The sequence below is a fragment of the Mesoplodon densirostris genome, chromosome 11 (assembly GCF_025265405.1).
Source record: "Mesoplodon densirostris isolate mMesDen1 chromosome 11, mMesDen1 primary haplotype, whole genome shotgun sequence".
NCBI classification, from domain to species: Eukaryota; Metazoa; Chordata; class Mammalia; order Artiodactyla; family Ziphiidae; genus Mesoplodon; species Mesoplodon densirostris.
Genome location: NC_082671.1, coordinates 14,526,646 through 14,551,134, shown reverse-complemented (window position 1 = coordinate 14,551,134; position 24,489 = coordinate 14,526,646). Strand labels below are relative to the sequence as shown.

General features: G+C 36.9%; 1 protein-coding gene across 1 annotated transcript in view; it reads left to right on the top strand.

Moving 5' to 3' along the window:
• The window catches only part of SLC15A5 (solute carrier family 15 member 5), a 71,765-nt gene that overhangs the window by 32,774 nt on the left and 14,502 nt on the right, over positions 1 to 24,489 (top strand). Inside the window, 2 exon segments of the mRNA XM_060114154.1 lie at positions 5,309 to 5,497; positions 11,273 to 11,404. Coding sequence (XP_059970137.1) covers positions 5,309 to 5,497; positions 11,273 to 11,404 — 321 coding nt within the window.

Sequence of the window (24,489 nt, the reverse complement as noted above, 5' to 3'; positions counted from 1 at the left end):
GGGAAGATCCCGCATGCCGCAGAGCGGCTGGGCCCGTGAGCCATGGCGGCTGAGCCTGCGCGTCCAGAGCCTGTGCTCCGCAACGGGAGAGGCCACAACAGTGAGAGGAATGCGTACTGCCAAAAAAAAAAAAAAAAAAAATCCTTCCTGGGAATTCCCTGGCAGTTCAGTGGTTAGGACTCCACATTTTCACTGCTGACCAGGTGAGGGCTCCGGTTCAATCCCTGGTTAGAGAACTAAGATCCCAAAAGCCATGCAGTGCAGCAAAAAAAAAAAAAAAAAAAAAAAACCTGAGAATAAGAAATCTTAAATTCACTTGAAATATGAGCAACTTTCTCTTGGACAATTCTCCACTCTTGCATATTTGAAATCATGTCTATTCTTAAAGAAGTGTGTGTGCTTTTCTGGATAGAGGAAAGTTAGACAGAGTTATCTAACATATTGTTTGATGTTAATGAACTAAATATTCCCTATGAAAATTGGTAACAGACTTATTGGCAGGAAAAATAAAAAAACTAGATTCATCTAAAAAAACTGAGCTATATTCTTCTGTATACAGAATACTGAATTCAGTGGTTTCTAAGCCAGACTCCATTCATTTGTTCATTTACATACTTGTTCACTTATTTGCATAATATTTTGCTATGGGAATATAAAGAGGTATGCATCTTTTTAACTAAATGTTTGCTTAAGTTTTCCATATTCTGCTTGTGATTATGGAAGATGAATAAGTTTTAGAAGGACATATAAACATAAACCTAGGGTACTTTTTGATAGTAATTTAAATAACTGAATTAATCTAACATTAAAATTTACTTTCACTTTGAACCCAAGTGCCTTGAAAATGTGAGTGAAGTATATAAGTATATAAATTATGAACATACAAATATTTATGAATTGCTAATTGGAACCTAGGCACCTTCATATACATACCTCACTTAGCTTCATGATAATTCATCATTTACTAGGTCAAGGGTCTCAAAGATAATGTCTTATTTGAATTCAGACCTTCTAATTCTAAGCCCATTGCATCATCATCATCATCATCATCATCATCATTATCATTATTCCACTTACCAGCCATACATAGTTCTTAGATTATAGAAGTTATCAGTGTTAATTTGGAATCCTAACTGTGATTTCCAATTAAGGCTATGAAGTGAATGAAAAATTTTGTCATCACAATGAGTAGTTGCTCCTGGAGTCCCCCACTCCCTTTCACATTCAGTCATTCCCCATCATGTTTAAGGAAGCAGATGGTATAGACAATGACGATGCCTAGTGTTTGACATGGATAATCACAGCCCAGGCCAAGAGTGAGGGATAGAGAAATCTCATTCAGTTGGTCAAACTAGAAATTTAATAAAGGGAAAAAAATGAGCTCACTTTCCTACATCTAGCTCATAAACAATGCAACCTAAGAGGAATTTCTTATTCAAGATAGGACATTCTTGAGTTTATCAGCTAAAGAAATCAACAAGTGTACCAAAGTACCAACAGTAAAAAATCTCCAAACCTTCCAGAACTGTGAAAGGCAAAGGTTTGATACGCTCAGAGTGTTTCATCAAGACTGTATTTTCCTAATGTTACATGTGACAGATTTGTCTGTTTAAAAGTCAATCTTAGTACACTAAAAATCTAGAATCAGTGATATCGTGATTTATCCTCTGTCATCATTGGATATCCCGTGTTTTAGCCTTTTTCAGTTCAAAAATGTTTACACCATGAGTATTTCCTTTCCTTACCATTAATTAAAGCCCTGCAGTATGTGGCATTTAGTAGCGAGTGCTGACACCCACAAGTATTAATCTGACTAAAATTAGCCTAATTAAGATTGTTATTAAGCCTTATACAAAGCAGAAGTGTACAGCACAGTAGGTAGCAATTATCTTGGCTTTTAAGTAGCATTGATATTGAAATGCAGATGAAGTATATTCAAATATCTGCCAGACCTTCCTCTTTAAAATAAAACTTGAAAATTCAAATTCTAACTTAAAGTCTTTTATGATATAGGTACAGCCAAGATGTTGGTTCCTTTTTGTATAACCATTAACTTCTACTAGTTCTAATAATTGGCAGTGATATAAAATTTCTTTTTGGTTGGAATCAAAATGCTTGATAAATTAAAAAGCAAGTCAGAGATCCAATCACCTTCATTGAAAGTAGGATTATTTCATCAAAACTACTTTTTCTCTATTATAGTTTTTAGAATTGTGACATTTTTCCAAGAAACATCACAGTGTATACCCATCGCAAAATACCTGGGAAGACGAAGTGTATAAACACTAAAAGAAGTAACATGCAAATATCTAGCCTGACTAACACGTTCATTCGGTTGTTCACTTGTTTAATAAAAGCACATTAATGTTCTCAAGTTCTTACTTTTAAAGTTGACATGAACACTGGAATTAAATTTGAGGTGAAGTAGACCATCTAGTAAGCCATCTGAAGCAATAATTTATGCCTTACAGGTACATTTGTATAACTGATCTCCATATAAATGAGTTACCTGTTCCAGATTCAGAAGTTTAAACACAAACTGAAGCTGAATCTCCTGAAATGAGTTCCCAGTGGTCTAAAGAGAAACAAAAGACAGAATATGGATAGCTCAATTCAAATACAGGAACATACCACTAGTAGGAGAAACAATAAAGCAAAAAACATATGCCATTCTAATAGTGGGTGAGAAAGATCTTCCACAACGGCAGCAGATATGTATGATGATAAAATCACAGCTGTCCCTATAAGAGTGTTTTATGGACACCAGTATATTCTTACATTAGCTAATTTCATATTCTCAGAATTTTCCAAAATCATGGATCCAAGGGCAATTTCTCAAGGACTCAATAGAATTCCATACTTACTGTTGTGTTACATATCAGAGACTCATACATCAAACTACACATAAAAAACCCATAGTTTTCTCAGTGAGGTAAATTTAGCCAATAATGGAAGAATCTTAACATATCTATATTGTAGTATTATATTCTGCTTCAATAGGAAATGGCAAATACAACCGAAATGTTTGAATAAATTCTGACTTTTAAAAATTTCATTGTGGTCTAGTTTGGAAAATTATTACATAGTGGGATAATAGAATAAACTATAAGAGCTTTAAGACTTTTACAGACCTGTCTACAATCACACAGCCTATATTAAAACATACATTATTTATCTCGATATAATATCTCCTTTGGAACCATATGCTTTATCTTGTAAATACAGATCTGCTAGAGGTGTAAAATGTGTACATTCTGATAAACTGCACTCTGCTTTGGATGAGTTATGATCTAATAGAAGTTAGGAATAAAAATGGAGCAGATTAAATTTAGGTTGGAATCCAACTTTGTTATGAATTTTTAAAAAGCCATTTTTCACTTGCACCAGAGTGCAGTAACAAATAAAAAGCAAATGTAGTTACCTAGATGCTTCAGGTAAAATACACTTTGCCCTAAAATACCTAGGTAAATAAGTTAAATATTTGTGCTTTGCTTGAAATTGTCTGGAGAACTATCTTTCATTGGATTTTCCTAGACCAGATCTCATAGTGCTCTATGCTAGAGAAGTTTAATGTGTGTAGAAATCTTCTTGGATCTTGTTGAATGCAGATCTGATTCAGTCCTTCTAGGATGAAGCTTGAGATTCTGTATGTCTAGCAAGCTTCCAGGTGATCCCTAAGCTGTTGATCAGGGACTATACTTTGAGTTTCAAGGATAGAGCAAGAGGCCAAGAGACTTCTCTCTCACATTTCACGCCTATGTACAGGAAACAGAGACCCAGGTAAAAATGCCACAATTCTGCATCAAGTCAGAGCTAAAATTCATCAGTAAGCAATAAAAACTGATGATTAAACCAAGGTTTGGCCAACCACTACACTCATGGGCCAAATCTGGCCCCTACTGCCCTAGCAAACTGCTTTACATATAGCGGTAGCAGAGTAAATATTAAATTGAATTGACATTTTGGGTCTCTTTCTGGTGAGTCTTAATGTGTCAAGTAATCTAGATAAATCCTGTGATGAATTTTATCTTAAAGGTAGATAATATTAAAATTCCTTTTTAAATATGAACTGTTAACAGAACCAAAATCTCTACTTCATTATGAATGGGCCTCCATGGAACCTAATTTAAAGTAATAATAAATTTTTAAATTCCTCAAATTTTCTGTTATTCAGATTTCCTCCTTTTTTACACCTTCTATTTCTTGAGGTCTCAGTAAAGAGCAGATTTTATGGATACATTTAAATGCTGAGATACAATCAAAAAATCTACTTACCAGTTTCTCTATCAACCAAAACAAACACTAAGCTATTTAAACATTAGATTGATTTTTCTGAATTGAAAAGTTTGCCTTATCTGAAATTTTATGCAAATTAGCAAAAGGTGACTATCTCTAAATTTCAGGTAAATTCCATCAAGCTAAAGTTTGCCTCTGCTCTAACAATGGAATTAAGTCCAGTAATATGAATGATAAATTGAGAAATAGAATGGTTGCAGTAGATATAAACTGTACCAAAATTGTAACAAAATCTCTACTCATTTTCAAACAAAATTTCCTAGATAATTCCTTAAAAGTAAAAGAGAAAAGTTGAACCACTATCTGAATAATTGCTTCCATTTATATTTGTTTCCTAGTTAATTCACCTTTAATATTTTTTTCCTAAGCAAAAGTTTCTAGTCTTTAATTCTGTAATAGCTGCTTTACTTTTTCTGAAAAGATTAGAGAAATGTCAGAAAACTGAGGACTGATAATGCTTACAGGTTATTTCAAAACTGTTTTTCAATAATAATTAAAATCTTATGAAGAGATCATTTTATTTAAAATTTTCCCAAATCATTTTTGATTCAGATATATCTAAAAAAGTTTTCAGAATAATATAACTTATCTGAGGATAAAAGTTCAAAACCATTGCTTTAGCTTCAATAATAATTGCTACTAATTGCTACCAGGAACCGTTACAATAATAACTGTACATTGTCTTTAAGTCTCATAGTCATCCTACAAAGTAAGTGTCTTTATCCCCATCTTAGAGCTGAGGAAAGAGATAATGAGGTTAAATAACTGAGGCCATGTAACCAGTAAGTCAGGAAAGAGGGAACTAATGTAGCCATTTCTGACAGACCAGAGCCTGAGCACAGGAAAATCACACAACACAGTTAGCTGGCACTGGGATATCCCTGCAACAACAGCAAAAACAACAGATGTTGAGGATACATCCTCTACTGCCCATGTGTAAGAAATGCTATAGCCTATTACACTGATTTGGGGGCTCTTTAAAATTTTTTTTTCTTTTTCACTTTTTCTTCAGTTGCTGGCAATCTTTCTGCTGCATTGTCTGTGATGGTAGCTGGCTTCTTTGAAATACACAGAAAGAACTTCCATCCAGTCGAGCAGCCTCTTTCAGGCAAAGTTGTCACCATTTCCTCCATGCCCTGTTTCCACCTGGTTCTTCAATACGTTTTACTTGGAGTGGCTGAAACTCTGGTCAACCCAGCCTGTGAGTAACAATTTTTTCACTACCTGTTAGAACATACTGAGCCTTCACACAGAACACATCACCTCAAGCAGCTGGAGATCTAGTCCCATCCTGGAGATTTCCCGCAATGCTTCAGAACAAGCCTATGCATCACCCTCATTTTTAAAAAACATATAATTAACTCTTCCTTCCTTTACTACATACAGACTATGATTAATTCTACCTGAATATAGATAGAATGGAATGGAAGATTTACTAATCTGGTTAAAGGCAGTGATCATTTGGTCAGATACACGACAGGAGGAAAAAACTTTGCTAAAATCTAGAAGACGCCGCTGATATATGCAGATGCAAACTCTCCTCTTCTCCCTTCCCTCTTCCCACCCTGCTCCCTCTCATTCATAGATAAACTCACATATATACTCCCTCCAAGAATGACATTTCTAATGTACTTTGAAAGTATATAAGTATGCAAAAGCAATGAAAATTTGAGTCAATTTTCCAGACGACTCAATGTCTTTAAATTAAATTACACTAAATTAAGTGGGATCACTAGTGTTTCATAAGACAGGTTCAAAGTAACTTTATTAAAAATCAAGCGTTTTCTGGCATATCTAGATGGCTGATATTAATTAAACTAGTCACTTTAAAATTCATCAAAATATTTCTGTGACTTCTTGCCCAGAAATATGTGTGTGTGTGTGTGTGTATTTATCAGTGTGATCTATTGCATCCTATATTTCTATCTGCCTTATAGTTCCCTGTATGGGGAATCCTGATTGTAACTCAAGCACCAATTATACTTTACCAAGATTATTTTTATAACTTCCTAACTCTTCCTACCTTTAACATCTCTCCCATTCTAGCTACTCAATTCACAACCTTTTGAGTAATTATCCTAAATGACAATTCTACCATTTCACTTGTTTAAAATCTTCAATGATTTTATTATCTTCAGTTATTCTTAAATTCCTTAAAGAAATATATATTTTATGTATATACATGCACACATACACATACATATATATGATTCTGAAGCAGTTCTTTGAAAAAAGTCAAAATAAAATTGTGTCATTACAGTCATATATATGTTAGACTTCTTTTTTATAATTTTAAATCATTTCATTCCACATGAAATAAAAGGTTTTATGAGATTCTAAAATGTGGTTATCACTGTTTAACACTACAAGGAATACAAAAGAAGTATAAAAGAATGCCACCACACAAATATTTGTGACTTCCCTGATGTTTCCAGAAAATTGTTGGAAGTAGTCAGCCAGAATTTTATAGGTTAGATGTGAAGAAAGGTAATGTATGAAGGTGATGAGTGAATACAGTCAGGAAATGCCCAGCCAGCTAAGCAGTTGTGGTTCAACACACAAAAGCCAGAGATAATTAACTAGCAGCCCTGTATTGCTTTTAAGGAAGAAAAATGATGGCATCACAGATTATTCTGGTGGGAATGATTCAACAGAGAGGGAAAGTTGATGGTGTCAGGAAAATACAAGCTGAGAATTTGGCTTACATAGTAGCAAGCATAGTTCATCAATGGGGACAGTTTGGAAGGCAGAGTGTGTAGATGCAGAAACTCATGGGTATGTAAATATGGTGTGGAGATTCTACGGAAATTCTCTTCCAGCTGATTCGATATCTTTAGTGAAGTGGGATGCCAAGCCATGAGCTGAGGATGAAGGCAAACATCTTGGGGGTTGGAAGAGAGGGGAAAGGCGTGTAGTCGTTGTCTAGAACAATGAGAGGTGAAGGAACCAGGGAGATAATATAGAAGTTACCACAGAGCATAAGGAGGCCATTTGAGGTTTGTGGGCAGGAATTTAAAATGGGTTGGTCAACGGGGTTATAAGGTTTTCTCCAGCCACATGAGACTGCATGGATATAGGAGCAGAGATAGCAGATAAAGAATTGTTTTTCCAATCAATTTCCAGAAAGCAAGAGACAGGCAAAGAAATGAGGGAATGTAGAAGAATATGACTCTAACAGTTAACTTAACTCATCCAGTGGAACTTAACTTGAGTAAAAAGAGTAGTGAGAACATGAAGGGCATGAAAGAGGTGAAAATAATAAAAGGAGTAAAGGAGTGGAGGCCTGAAGGAGGACAAGCATTCTGGTGGTTGAGTAGTCAAGAGTAAGCTGGGAAGATGGAAGGTGGTCATCAGAGGGGAAGGCACAAAGTTGAGATTATGGAGTGGTGACAATTATTACTCTAGGGAATGGGTTGGCAAACTTTTTCTTAAAAGTGTCAGATAGTAAATGGTTAGGTTTTACATTCTACTCTCTGTTACAACTACTCAACTCTGTCATTGTGGTGTATAAGCAATCAGAGACAATATACAGTGAATGGGTGTGGCTGTGTTCCAATAAAACTTTATTTATAAATAGGTGGCAGGCTGGACCTTACCTGACTGTAGTTCAACAACCCTGGTCTGGGGTGCAAGATTCAGGGTGTGAGTGACTGATGTCAAGTGGAGGACAAGGACATTGGAAAGGAAGTCAGGAACTGGGAAACCAAGAGATGGCAGGATGGAAGGTTGGGAGGATGATCTATATGTATGTGTGTGTTAAAATTGCCAAGGATTAAGACAGAATTGGAACTGGAGAGTGTGACCATTAGAGGGGAGCTGATGACTTTGAAAAATAGAGGAAAATGTCTTAGAGATTAGTGGTGACAGCACAAAAGAGAAATATTAGGTGATGTAATTGGGTAACATGAGATTCAAAGCTGAAGCTTCTTAGGGATGAGGAAGGAAAAATGACCTGAAAATGGAAATAGTATAAAGTTCCATTTTCTAGTTCTGTGGTGCTTCTCCACATGTTCAAAATAACCCCTCACCAAATGCAATAAACACATTTTAACTGTTTAAGAACAACTGGAGTAAAAGAAATTTCCAGCAACGAGTCCCTAGTACCAGGTGCCTCAGGAAGGCAGTTCTGGCCCTATAGTTTGTAGATTCCGCATATGCTGTGATGGGGCATGTTTGCAAAACACTAACCACCCTCCACCTAGAGACACATTTCAGCTCTCTTTGGCAAGAAGACCAGCTTTCCTGTACACTGAATATTTTCTACAGTGTCTTCACAGTAAAATGAGAATTTTAGAATAGTGGCAGACTTGTTGATCATATCTATACTACAACGTGCCAAAAGAAGTATCATGGAGCCTAAAAACTCAAGCTGGTGATCACCAAAGTCAAAAAAGATCAGAACATGCAAGTAGACGCCTGGAATTGGAGATCGGAAGACTTGAAGTGCTAAGTCCTATAAAAGGGAATCGGAGGCTTTCAAAACGATGAAAATGACATCAAAGAGAGATTCACCAGCAGGCAGAGAGCTGGCAAAGTGTGTTCATGAATTATATACCGCACCAGAAGTTCTAGCAAGAGAAAAGCACAGGATTAATAATTAACTAGCAAAGTAATAATGGGCTTGTAGAGTTTCTGCTTTTTCTCAGTGAAAGAAATAGGCCTACTTCGTCTTTCTGCCCATTGTTTGTCTCCTCATATTTATAAAGAGGAAAGTTCATAAGCCACATCCTTTTTATAACCATGAATCATTTCTTCCCAAAGCCTCTTCAGCATTTTCCTCGTACTCTCCTTTGGATCTTCCTGAACAAACATTGCGAGCTTGGCCTCGGGCTCCTGCTGGCGGTTTGCACTGCACAAGAGAGCTCTGGTACACACGGCCTCCTGGTGCCGATATCTGAAGCCCTTCTTCACAGTATTTTCTTTCTCACCATCATTACCTTCATCTCCAGTAACTATGTGTGGTATTAAGTGCCCAGTTAGCACCGTCCTTAGTATTGTGCATATCTCTGCTTTCTGCCCTCCCAGAGTTTAAAATCCAGGAAAGATGTACTGATGCTTTTTCCCACCCTCGGCCCCAGAACTCAGCACATCTGGAGCACAGAGACTCCTTTAAATGTTTATCAAATGATAAATAAAAACACGTGGAGAACACACAGAAAGCAAAACAAAAATGTTAAATGAAAACAGGAAGGAACATGAATACATTGACATTAGGTGTTAGTAAGTTCATTTAAAAGTGCTGGACAGGGCTTCCCTGGTGGCGCAGTGGTTGAGAGTCCGCCTGCCGATGCAGGGGACACGGGTTCGTGCCCCGTTCCGGGCAGATCCTGCATGCCGCGGAGCGGCTGGGCCCGTGAGTCATGGCCGCTGAGCCTGCGGGTCCGGAGCCTGTGCTCCACAACGGGAGAGGCCACAACAGTGAGAGGCCCACATACCGCAAAAAATAAAAAATAAAAATAAAAATAAAAAGTGCTGGACAAATGCAGAGTTTTACTGGGGTAAAAGTACAGAGAAACCAGGGATGAAGTCTTCTTGAGGAGGGAAGGGAGAAGGTAATAAAATTTCATTCTTCTTAGAGAGAGGGAAACTAAAAGTTTAGTGCTTACGGTATATCGGTTTTCTATCACCACATTTCTTTTTTAAAAGAGCTTTAGTGTTTATCTACTAGCTCTCACTGTAGAAAAATTTGCAAAGCTCAAAAGAGTAAAAATCCAATAATTCAGCCAGTCAAAGCTAAAACTGTTCATGTTATTTAATGTGTTTACTTACAATATTTTGCCATTCATATACAAAAGAGAGATGAGTACAATAAACTTGCATGTATTCATGTTCCAGCTTCAATAATCTTCCACACATGGCCAAACTTGTCTCATTTGTACCTTCATTCACATACTTTCTTCCTCTTTGTGTTATAATTATGAAGCAGATCACAGATTTCATATCATAATAAATACTATAAATATTTTAGCTTTATCCCTTAGATTGCCATGCATATTTTAACATAGTTATGTTGCTATGGAAAGTACAAAATTATATATACTTATTTCATTTATTTCTGATATTGAAAAAATTATTTTTAAGCGAAAATTAAAAAAAAAACTTTGCTACGTGATTTTCTTTCAACCACTTACCACCCATCATTACTAGTACTCCAAAGATGACTTGGGGGGAAAAAGATAACCATTTTGGAGACCCAATGCTTAAGCTATTGTCTCTCCTTAAATGGGATAATTTAAATGCATATAAAGGGTTTTGCACAGTGCCTTACACAAGTAGTTAGGGGCTATTTGATTTGGTAAAATTAATACTGTTAAAAATAGCTAACCTTATTCAGTATTGTAATAAGCACTTTACATATATTATAGCAAGTAACAGTCACAGCACCTCAGCAAGTGAGTAATGGTCTTACTCTCATTTTATAGAGAAGAACACTGAGGCTTGGGAAGTTTAAGTAACATACCTAAAATCACAGAGGTAGTAAACAGTTGACCCGGGATTTTAGTATAAGCTTATCTAACTCCAGAGCCCATGCTGTTAACCTCTATGCTAGTTTTCTATGATAAATTCAAGATTTCTATAGGGAACCTAATGATGTACACAGAAGTACAGAATCATAGACCTTATTGATAGATTGTCATGATATTATCCAGTACAAGCCTTAGCTCAATCCAAAATTCATAAGAAATATTCCAATAGAGGTGAAATTTGGGTGAATATATTGGGACACTCAACCACCAGTAATCAAATTTTCCTTGTACCATTACAGCTATATATTTTGCCATTTTTTATTCCTTGTAGACATCTGTAAACTGTAATATCATAATATAGTTTACTATAGTAACTTTAACAAAGTCCAACAGAAATTTTGCCTGTTTTGGTAAACTTTCTTTGAGGTAACGATCAATACTAATTTGAAGAATATCTATGAAAGTATTTTAAAGAGAATGTTCTAAATTCTGAACTTTTTTCTTCTCAGTCTCTGCAATATCATACAGATTTGTTCCAAGTACCATCAGAGGAAACTTTATGAATTGTTTGACACTGTTCAGTGGATTTGGTTGTTTCATGGGGGCACTGATGGTGGAGCTGGTCTACCTCATCTCAGAAGGTAAAAACAGTTTCATGGTATGCTTATATATATATCGATTTGATGACTAGAGAATTGAGAGACAAAACCTTAAGAGAGGGGCTTTGCTAGTGTAGTCTTTTTTTAAATTGATCCACTTTTGCAATTAAGATAGAATTAAGATAGGAAATAGACTCTTGCTGTATTCATTAATTTCTAGGAATTGTTTTTCTTTTGATAGGGGGAGGTAATTACAGAATGTCACTTCTCATGAGACCCTGTCTGCTCTCTTTCTTTCGTGTATTTTAAAACAAACTGGTTATTATATTCTTACTAGGTCTTTCAACAGGGCTGTATTACATAATGTGTCATAGCTGGCATAGGCAACCCTCAGAAAAGGTAAGTCCTGTGTAAATATAAGAGGACAGGGTATCTGGATGATCCTTTATCCAGAAATAGTGTCTGTGCAACCAAAGAGAAATTGTGAGTTGAATGACAACCGATCTTGGAAAATTTTCTCTACAGATATTTTGGTAAGGAGAAACAATCAATCTGAAAAATTCACATGCAACATAAAAAGTACTACTCTTATATGGGCTGGTAGAAAAATCAAACAGGATACCATTAAAGATTAGCTGTCACAGTGAAATGTCTTTGGATGTTTTTTAAATCTACAGACTTTTTCCTTTATTTGTTCTGAGAGGTTAATACAGCTTAAAATTTATTAAATTTGCTTGTGCTTATTTTATGGGAAATACTGCACGCCTATTCTCTGCTTTCAAAAACACTTATTGTTATACCTTTAAAATAATGTAAAGAAATATTCACTTGTATTCTCTACAAATAAATTTTACTTGCCTACGTTCACACTATGGAAAACATAAATTCTATGAATGAGAAATTCCTTTGAACACTAGGGTATCCATTCAAAAAATATTTATGGGGCTTCCCTGGTGGTGCAGTGGTTGAGAGTCTGCCTGCTGATGCAAGGGACACGGGTTCGTGCTCCGGTCTGGGAGGATCCCACATGCCGTGGAGCGGCTGGGCCTGTGAGCCATGGCCACTGAGCCTGCATGTCCGGAGCCTGTGCTCCACAATGGGAGAGGCCACAGCAATGAGAGGCCTGCGTATGCCTCCACAAAAAAAAAATTTATGGAGGATCCATAAAAACTCTGTTCCAATTACCATATTGGGCACAAGAAACACTATGGCAAGCAAAATAAACTTCCAAACCATCACAAAATTTCCAGGGGTGTAGGGAAGCAATAAAATTGAGTGATGAATTAAATGATAGGTATAGTAGAGTTCTAGGGAACAAATCTACAATCCTTGATTGTTAAGATCAAACCCTGTTCTTTTCTTAGTTGACTGAGAAAGTTAAGCCAACGTATATATTGAATACTTACCATGTGCCAGGCCCTGTGCTACATGGATTATGTGAGATATGGTTCCAGTTTTCAAAGGGCTCAAATCCAAACTGTCACAATTAAGTGTGAACTACAGGAGTTGTTGACATCTCTGATGATTAGATTCTTTAAATGCAAACAAAGAACAAAGCACTGGTATTAGGATTTTATAAGATAACTTGGAAAATTCTAACCTATATCTCTACCTCAACATCTTAGTTGTTGAACATGTTTATTTTCTTCAAAATTACTCAATGAAGATGTTTCTGAAAATTTGCTTAAAAAAGGTCTATAATCAAATTACATTTGACATATTCTAGAAAGACTGCAAAGCCAAACATTACTATCAATTTACCTTTTATATAAGTCTAAATTTTTCATATACATGCTTAAGCAACTGACCCAGGGTCTGGCCAAACTTCAAGTTAAGCTCTCCACAAGGCAGTTCTCACTTTAGTCATCAGCCACAAGTTTGGAGGTCCCCAGGGCTGCCATCACTTCTGATAAGCTGGCTATAAATATGGAGATTCCCCACAGACTCCCCCTCAGAACTGATAATTTGCTAGAAAGCCCAATACTTAGGATTACAGCTTTCTTATAGCAAAAGAATACAAATGGGAATGTGATAAAGGGAGAGAGGCATAAAACAAGGTCTGGGAGGGTCCCAAAAGCAAAGCTTCTTTCACCCTTAGAGATGTGGTACCCAACTGGCACAACAGTGTGTGACAATACTCAGAGTATTATCACCCAGGGAAGCTTACCTGAGCTTTGGTGTGCAGACATTTTATTGAGGCTTTAATATGTAGGCAGATTGACTGAAACATTGGCCATGTAGTTTAACTCAATCTCCAGCCTCTTTTCTCTCTTAAGAGATGGGGCTGATATCCTGTGGCTCAAAACCCCAACCCTCTAATCATATGGTTGGTCTTCCTGGCTGGTCAGCTCCCATTCTGAGTCATGCCATTAACATAAACTATCAGGTGGGGCTTAAGAGGCCAATCATGAATAACAAACATACTTCAATCACTTAGGAAATTCAATGGTTTTAGAGTTTATCTCCCAGGAGCCAGGAAGAAAGACCAGGCAATTTCTCTATCATGCACAACTATTCTTACAAATACATTTCACTGAAAACCTAAATTTTTATTGAGAATCTGCATAGTGTGGTAGGACCTGTTATATATATTGCTGGGTTTATTACAGCAATCTTATAAAGTTGATATTACTATCCTCATTTTTGAAATTTAATAATTAATACAGAAAGAAGAAAATGAAGTGCTCCAGTCACCACTACTAGTATCTGACAGAGCTCTGACCCTCCCAGCATTCTGCAACCAATGCCAATGTTTTTCTTCAATATTTATTTATTTATTTATTTTTACTTTGGCTATGCCAGGTCTCAGTTGTGGCACATGGGATCTTTGTTGCAGTATGTAGGATCTTTATTTGCAGCCAATGTTGATTTTAATACATCAAAGAGCTACTAAGACTCACACAGTGTAAGGGCTTTTTACTTCTGCAACACAATCTCCTTGGATGGAGGTCTGCATATAGGATATTATTGATAATATTCTAGACATAGTAAAAGATAGATTTTTAAAAGTTTATATAATTTTGGCAGAGTTTGGTGCCCATGAAAGGAAGTTTACTAAGAACACATGGTGCGGACATCTTAGCAACATGGGGTGTGCAGGGGAGATTCTCTAAACTTATGTTCAAAAGAACACCATTTAAATTACTGATGATTGATTTGATTTACTTCTGAAAACTATTTTTCTGTTCATAGTAATACTGTGTTACATCAAATCACATCCCAATAAATTAGAATCTTACAGTTGGATGTCACCTTAGAGGTACTCTAGTCTAACATTGTACCAAAAACTAGAAGATGTACCATCATCTTCCAGTGCCCAGAAAAATTCTCTACTTTGAGAAGTAACCTGAGTCTACCCATCTGTTGACAACTGTATTCCACAGGATAAGCTTAGTTTTCTATCCACATAGCAACTCTTCAAACATTTGATAAATATTTGGAGAAGTAATGTGGTACAATGTTTAAAAGAGTAGGTCCTGTAGTCAAACTATATGAATTCCAATCCTGGTAGTCTAGCTGTGTGTCCTCAGTTTTCATGCCAGAAACAACAACAATAAATAATTCATCATGGGCTTCCCTGGTGGCGCAGTGGTTGAGAGTCCGCCTGCCGATGCAGGGGACACGGGTTCGTGCCCCGGTCTGGGAAGATCCCACATGCCGCGGAGCGGCTGGGCCCGTGAGCCATGGCCGCTGAGCCTGTGTGCCCGGAGCCTGTGCTCCGCAACGGGAGAGGCCACAGCAGTGAGAGGCCCGCGTACAGAAAAAAGAAAAAAAATTCATCATTTTGCTGAGAGGATTAAGTAATTAATATGCACAATAAGTGCTCAATAAAGACAGCTGTTATGATCCCCTTCTATTTATAGACAAACCACTCCAGTTTTTTTCATGTTACATGATTCCCTGATTTTTCACTATCAAAACACCTCCATCCATTAAACAAACAACAACTTGTCAGTGTCTTTCTTAAAATATGGTTTCCAGAATCAATCACAATACTCAAAATGGGTACATGAATATAGATATGTTACTTTTATCAACCTTCTCTCTCTCTTTCTTTCTCTCTCTTTGTTAATGCCAACAGCGACTGTGGTGACTTTTTCAGTAATTGCATCACACCTATGGTAAATTAAAACCTGAGGCTTTTTTTTAATTTTTGGCAGTTTCTCTCAATTCAGTTCCAGTCATCTTATCACAATTTCTTTTCCTAATTAAATGGGGGACTTTATCTCTATCCTTAATAATTGTCAACCCATCATTCTAAATAACAGACATTTTAAAAACTCGATTCTGTCATCCAGTGAATTACTAATCTTTACTTCTTTACCAGCTTTGTGTCATCTGCAAATTTAGTAAGCAAGTTCCTAGACTTCTTCTAGGTAATTGATAAAATTGTTGAACTGGACAGGACCAAAACCAAAGCCTTGTGGGAAATTCCTAGAGATCTCACCGCAAGTTAATGACAATCAACTAATCCTCCCCTTTTGGATATAATCATCTCCCACTTCACCTAATTACTATCATTCATCCCACACACTTCTCCATCATTCCCAGAATGACATCACAGGAGACTTTTGTCACATGTTTTTCTAGGAATAGGATATATCTGAGTTTGTGACAGTCCCTTTAACCATCAGATTAACATTCGTCAAGAAAGGAAATGAAGTTCATTTAGATGATTTGGTTTTAGTGACCCTAAACTGGTGTATGGTGACTAATTAGGGCCCCTAAGAGAGGGTGATCCTTTGACTTTTTGCATGACTTTGGGTAGGTCATCATCACTCTGTTTCCTCTTACATAAAAAAAGAGAATGCTGCACTTCAGTTTTCTCAGAGATGATGGGAGGATAAAATTAAGTAATGTATTTGAAATTTTAATGCCAGAGATTATTTTAAATATAAAATCAAGCCATAGTGGCACATTTGGTTAGAAATAAGATGGGTCTATTTAATCAAACAACCAGACCAATTTCTTTGACAGAACCGACCATAGTGAAAAGAACATTATAGCTCTGTGCTTAAGCATCCCACAAGCCTCCACATTCCATTTAGCATATAGGATATTTTAAACCTTTAAGGATTTATGTCAGCAGAGCATGTGTGTATGTGAGTGCGTGTGTGAGTGTTAGCGTATGATTGGAAAAGATGATCAGCTATCACAGTCTCCAAGCTGCATTAGTCATTTTTAGCACCATGATGGAGAATGGTGTGAATGCGGTAAATTCAAAAGATTTCTCAAAACTTGACTGTGCAGACAGATAACTGTTAGAATGACATTTGCAGTACAAGTGAGAAAACTGATCCTTCTGGGATCTCTAACTCTGAGTGCTTTAAAGAAGATACAAGACTAAACCCATCCTCCTACACTAATCATTTCAGGAATAGTTTATCTAAAAGTAGCAATGCTAATAAAAGGGAGTGAAGAAGTCAGTCAAACTGCTTATTTCGACTCTATGCCATTAGCAACCAGATCAATTTTCTCACACACATGAGTGCGAGCTTACCTTTTGACAAAAATAACGAAATAGAATTCAGTGAAAAGTGACATCTTAGTTATGGATGTGTAGGTGATTGAAAGATCCAAAGCAAAATGTCTCAGAGAAACTGGATAATTGGGCAGAACCAAGAGGTCAAGGTATACAGCTTCTTGTCCCTGTTAGTCCTTCCTCTTCAGAGTTCAGGAAAGAAGCAGAGAATTTAGCTGCTTAATTCCCACCAAGAGCATTTTAAATTAGAATAGTGATCTTTTAAAATTCTCATTTAAGTATCTATGATTACTGAGACCACTGACAGCCATCTCAGCGTGAATCAAGGAGTCGTTCTGGTAACAGGAATTTGCAGTTGCAGTAAACTTGAAAGAAGTATTTATGCATCTGGAAGGCTATTCAACTGGATTTCACAGGTCCGTGCCTATTTTCTTAGAGATGTGTTTCTTCAAATTCACATCAATGCCTCAGGTCTAACTGCAAATGGGTTTCGAGATGACAGATTTTTAGACCCAGAAGGGAAAAGAAGTGGGCTGCTACCCCGTGATTCACCTTTAGCCAGGCCATATTCTACTAGACCGTCCACTGGTTTTGTGCCGCTCTTCCCGTGGCTAACATGGCATTGCCCCCAATGCTCCACGGGCAAAGCTGCTATTGATCCTCCATCAGAATCAGGGGCAGAGTCCTCCTTGTCCAATGGGGTTAAATATCCCAGAAGCAGCTTATTCTACACCCTCAACCTTTGGCTCCAGAGAGACCCTTAGAGCTGCTCGGAGGCCTTAGGGTTCATAACAGTATCAGGGCAAAGCCCAAAATACTTTTTGGATGTGGACAGGAGCATCCACTGCTGTTGGCTCGTGAGAGGTAGAAATGGAGGAACTTGGAGTCAGACCAACCTGAACTCAAACCCAACTCAGCCCTTGATAAACTGTGAGGTCTTGAGCACTAGGGGTTCAGAACAGCCCTCCCCAAGAAGTGCCAGGTTGGCATATTATTTATTTCAGCTAAAGTTTGGATTATTTTGAGCTAAAGTCAGTGGAGACTTTACTGCCCCTCCCTTAACTTCCTAGAAAAATTTAAACTGGGAATGTTTCCCGGAAAAAGAGTTTTCACCAGAGGTAAATTTTACCTAAGTGGCCCCATCTATATGGCAGGGCAAACATCTAATTATGACATCTGCTCTTTTTCTTATTATCCTGTGAATTCTCCTCTTTCTTTGGAAGTTCCAGGCCCTTATTCCATTTCTTACATCAGGATGGCATATATATATCTCATTTTAGCCTTCTGTCTTTGAACCTCTCATGTATGTGGGGCTCCCCGTAAGTACAAAATTAAATTTGATTTTCTCCTGTCAATCTGTCTCATGTCAATTTCATTCTTAGACCAGCCAGAAGAACCTAGAAGGACAGAAGAAAGTTTTTTTCACCCCTGACTGCACATTACTTAACCTGTCTGAGTCTCAATTTCTCCTTCTCTAAAATGGTTTCACTAACAATTTCCAAGATATCTATGAGGACCAGAGGAAATAGACATAAAGCACCAGATCAGTAAAGGTGCACAAAAATAATGATTTGTATTGTTATTGTAATTTGAGTGGGATCTCGACATTTTCCAAGTGAGCTAGGATTATCATGGGCATGATGTTCTGGTTTGGCATTTTTATAATTCTTCAGAAAAGAATGTGTCCCATAAATGCAGAGCTCAGGTGTCCAGCAGCTTCAATTCCAGGACCAGATTGGGATGAGATGAAATAAAGCCACTTTCTGAGATTCTTTTTGGCCTCACGGACCCATGCCATTAGTGGTGCTCCCTTTGCATGGCAAACTTACATGTCTAGATAGAGTTAGATTCACATCCACGTTCATGCTAAGAGTGCCTGCAAATGGTGTTGAAGTTGACACTAGAAAGATGAGTGGTATTTGGCTTGGTGAGCATAAGAGTGAAGAATTTCTGGTAGAAAGAACATATACCAAAGCCTGGAAGTAAGGAATCACCTGGTGCATCAGAGGAACTCAGAGAAGATCAGTAACCTGAAAATATTCAGGGAGTATCACGTGAAGTCAGGTTGAGAAAGTAGAAGTAAAATCATGCAGGAACTGTGGCTTACAGGGATTTTTGTTTTTAAACCTGTATGCAATAGAAATTATAAAGACATCAAGCAAGTGACATGAGCTATTTGTGTTTTAAGATCACTGTGGATGTAATGTAATTTGAAAAGGAAAGAAGAATGGCTTGGGAGAAGCAGGAAGGATTCAAATGAAGTAACTCAGGCAAGTCTAGTGGTGATGAGCTAGTGAGGAAGTAGGCAGATGGAGAGAAATGGACAGATATAAGCTTGATTTCAGAGGTAGAATCAATAGTGCTTAGTGATGGTTTTGATAAAGTCAGGAGGTGGTAGGATACAGAAGAGAGGAGTGGTATCAAGGAAGCATCCCAGATTCTGCCAAAAGCAACTGGGTGGGCAAAGATTCTATTTACTAAATGGAGAACACTAGAAGACAAAGAGGTTGAAAAACTTTTCAGCCATTCATTTTTTCACACATTAAGTTTACCTACCTGTGAGACATCTGAATGGAAATAGCTGTATCTCAGAAAAAGGATTTGGGTTAGATACATAAATATGAGAATCTTTGGCACAAAAATAGCATTTGAACCCATGGAAGTGAATAAAATTATCTAGTGTGAATATTAAGAACGAGGAGAAGAAGGACCCCAGGAACTAGACCTGAAAAGCCTCAATAGTAGAGGTTAAATGGAGGAGAAATGGCCAGCCGAAGAAGGAAAAGGCCAGTCAGAGGGGGGAGGGAAATATATACATACATACATGTGTGTGCGTGTGTGTGTGTGTGTGTGTGTATACTGAAGATAAGAGAGAGGACTGATTCAAACAGGAGATGATACATTGTGTTAAATGCTACTGTGAGATCAAGCAGAGTGAGGAATGGAAAGTATCCGTAGATTTAGCAACATGATCTTCACTGGTAACTTTAGCAAGAGTCATTTCAGCAATGAGGAGGGAAAGAAAACCAGATTGGAGTAGGGTCAAAAATATCTAGTAAGGGCTTCCCTGGTGGCGCAGTGGTTGAGAGTCCGCCTGCCAATGCAGGGGACACAGGTTCGTGCCCCGGTCCGGGAGGATCCCACATGCCACGGAGCAGCTGGGCCCGTGAGCCATGGCCGCTGAGCCTGCACGTCCAGAGCCTGTGCTCCCCAACGGGAGAGGCCACAACAGTGAGAGGCCCGCGTACCACAAAAAAACAAAAACAAAAACAAAAACAAACAAAAATATATCTAGTAAGTGAGGAAATAAAGGCATCACATCTAAATAACTCTTCTGAAGAACTTTCTCTGAAGATTTAAGAAAGAAAGTGGTGGTCTGGAGGAAGCTCTGGGTAGATTCACTAGATTTAGCACTTAAAAATATGACATCCAATTATGTTTGAATTTCAGGTAAACTAAAAAATTTTTTAGAATAAGTATGTCCCATGCAATATTATGGATGTACTTTGCATAAATTATACTTTACAAAATTATGTGTGTGATATTTAGGACATGCTTATTCTAAAAAATAATTCATGGTTGTTCTGAAACTCAAATTAACTGTGAGTCCTGTGTTTTACCTGGGAAACTGAGATGTGGGTTTGAGATACATTTTTTTTTAATTTTGAGAGATACTTGATCACGTTTAACTGATGAAATTATCTGGCACAAATGGAGAAGTTAAAAATGCAAGAGACAAAGGGAGGTTGACTTCTTATCAGAGGGTGGATACTTTTTTCCTGCACTGAAACAGAAGAAAGGAGAGCGTGGGTGCAGGTGCAGATGTGTAGATCTGGTGTTAGAAATATTCTGGAGCCTTCCTTTCAAGGCTCCCAACTTTCTTTATAAAGTAGGCAGCAAACCATTCATGAAAGCAAAAGTGGCTTAGGATGAGAATAAAGAGTAGGAAAGACAGGGACATAGGAATTTGTTATTTCAAGAGTTAGAAAAGATGATTTGGAAGAGAAATGTTAAGAAGGGTGGCAGTGTTGAGGACCCAGTTGACACTGGTGATCATGAAGAGTGATTTCAAACCACCTAAAGCATGATTTTGCCCAGTGCTATTCAGATGATCAAGGCAGGCATGAAACTGGTAGATTTTAAAATGGTCTAAAGACCATAAGACACAAGAAGAAAGGCACAAACTCTATTCTTGATTTTAAGTAATTCAGGGTAAACCTTATAGGCTACTTCCCTATAAATATGCAAAAAATGAGAAAAGATTTCTTCTCAAATTTGATATTAATAAATCTACACGATTAGCTAATCGCAGGTGCAAATGAAAGGACAGACTGTACAAGCAAGCAGATTTGAGGTAAAAATCAGTTTCTGCTATATTGATGATGTTATTTAAATTCAATATTTCACTCTTTGAAATAGCTCCACTTAGAGCTTGGTTTATTAACTCAGTCCACAAAAACACATTAGGTTCCTACTATGTGCAAGAACTGGCTAGATCCTGAATTAATAATACCATGGCTGATGTTTAATTAACAAGAAGAACCTTACAGAAATATTTGACACTCAAATTAATATCAGATATATTCATTTGACTAATGCTATTACAATTACAGTTCAGAGCTAATGGCATTATCGGGCTATTATCACAAAGCATTGCCTCTCTTCTAAAACTCATTTCCATGATAATTCATTGAAATCATCATGAGAACACACTATCTTGATGGGTTTTTACCTCCCAATGCTCTTCAAGAGAATGAAATCACCCTTATAAGAAAGCTTGTTAGCCCAAATATCACCCAGGCCCGTTCTCCTGCAGTTCAGGTGAACAATGCATAGAGATTTCTCAACAATTTTGAAAGACACTGTGTCCCTTCCTGGAAACAGCAAGTTGATTTCATTTTTATCCACAATTCCCAGGAAGTAGAAATGCAAATTTTAGTCCCGATGCAGACATTGTTATGAGAACAAAGTATTGAGCATGTGCAGATCCGGGGCCCAATCTCCAATCACCCATTCATTCAACAAATATTCATTCTGTCTCCTTTACATGACTTCAGGCAAACAGTTCAGCCTCTCTGTACCTCTGTTTCCTTGTCTGTAATTTGAGGGTAATAAAAATTTGAGTAGTTATTAGATAAATATGAAAAAGTGGTAGAAAAGCCAAAGTTAGAATATAGTTGTTAGGCATTTTTTCCTTCAGGTATCATGAAAATTAATGTGTTTTAAAAATTAACTCAGGTAGGAGAGCTATGAATCTCAAATGAAGCATTTAAATCAGGTTACTGAAAGGAGGAAGGAAAGAAATTAACATTTATTAAGTGTCAGTTATATGCAGACCTTGCTGTATGCATTTCACAAAGATATTATTTCATTAAATCTTCACAACAATTCTTTGGGGGTAGATATTTGTAGCCCCACTATGAATAAGAAGAAAATGAGCTCAGAAAACTATACAAGTTGCCCAAATCATATAGTCAAGGTGGATCCCTGATTCCAAAGCTCTTTTCACTGCACAGGGTTGATTTCCCTGGACACAGAAGCACGTCCACCCTGGAAAATGATGGTTACATCTTTTAATTGCATAATTCTTGGGGCCCAAGCAAAAAGTACATAACGCAGTGATAGATGTGCCTAAAATAAAGTAAGGTGTAAAACCCACTTCAGTTGTTTCTCAACAATTTTGGATGTTTGCTAGATGACACCCATTATAAAATAACTTTTTAGAAAGTCTAACAAAATTTGAGATAAATAATTGCTCCCTGTGTCCAACTATCATTTGAAAAATTTCAAAAGGCACATTTTAAGATTTTCAAAGTTTCAATAAAAACAAAAATAAACTAATGGGACCTAATCAAACTTAGCTTTTGTACAGCAAAGGAAACCATAAACAAAACGAAAAGACAACCTGCCGAATGGGAGAAAATATTTGCAAATGATGTGACTGACAAGGGTTTAATTTACAAAATATACAAAGCTCATACAACTCAACAACAAAAAAACAAACAACCCAATTGAAAAATGGGCAGAAGACCTAAACAGACATTTCTCCAAAGAAGACATACAGATGGCCAATAGGCACATGAAAAGTGGATCAACATCACTAATTATCAGAGAAATGCAAATCAAAACTACAATGAGGTATCACCTCACACAGGTCAGAATGGCCATCATTAAAAAGTGTACAAATAATAAATGCTGGAGGAGGTGTAGAGAAAAGGGAACCTTCCTACACTGTTGGTGGGAATGTAAGTTGGTGCAGCCACTTTGGAAAACAGTGTGGAGGTTCCTCAGAAAACTAAAAATAGAATTATCATATGATCCAGCAATTCCACTCCTGGGCATATATCTGGACAAAACTATAATTCAAAAAGATACATGCACCTCTATGTTCATAGCAGCACTACTCACAATAGCCAAGACATGGAAACAACCTAAATGTCCATCAACAGATGAATGGATAAAGAAGATGTGATACATATACACAATGAAATACTACTCAGCCATAAAAAAGAATGAAATAATGCCATTTGCAGCAACATGGATGCAACTAGAGAGTATCATACTAAGTGAAGTAAGTCAGAAGGAGAAAGACAAATACCATATAACTTACATGTGGAAGCTAAAATATGACACACATGAACCTATCTATGAAACAGAAACAGAATCATGGACATTGAGAACAGACTTGTGGTTGCCAAGGGGGAGGGTGGTGGGGGAGGAATGGAGTGGGAGGCTGGGGTGAGCAGATGTAGGCTTTTATATATAGAATGGATAAACAACGAGGTCCTACTGTAGAGCACAGGGAACTGTGTTCAATATCCTATGATAAACCATAATGGAAAAGAATATTAAAAAAAGAATGTATACATATGTATAACTGAATCACTTTGCTGTACAGCAGTCATTAACACAACATTGTAAATCAATTATACTTCAAAAAAATTTTAAAATAAAAAAATAAAGATTTTTCACAGTTCAATTACCTTCAGAATAAAACAGTAGTTAGTAAAAAGGGGGAATACTGCCTCTTCCTCCAAAAAGAGATAGCCAAAGTCTGCCTTGAATCAAAGACAATATGCTTTAGCACTTAAAATAATGCAGTGTATACTTGAGGTATTGGGTAAATCTGGGATTTCAATAGAGAATACTGAAGGGTTCAGAATCAACCAGTTTTTGTCACTTGGGGTATTATAATTTCCAGAATAAAATCTTAGGACAGGTTCGTAAATAGCACGTAACTTTTTACAATATTGAGGCTGTTATCCTGTACTTTGCTGAAAAAGAGTTGGTTGTGATTGAAAACCAGCCAATTCTGATCTTTTATAATAAATCAGAAATGATTTTTAGAAGTCAAATTTTTTCAAAAGTATGTTTGATGAAGTGGTTTTAAAATATTAATTTTCTGCCATAAAGGTAATATATGATGAAATAAATCCAAAGTATAAAAGAAGGGAGAAAAAAAGACTTTGAAAAGATAATAGCAATTATTATTTGGGTAAATTTTCTTCCAATTTTTTTCTATTTGTGTGTGTAGGTATTAAATTTATATGGGTATATATTTTAAGCAAAATTAATGTCTGAATTAATCCTGCTGAAAGCTCAATAAATAAATTTGTATCAAGTACCCACCTTTTGTTCTTTCCTT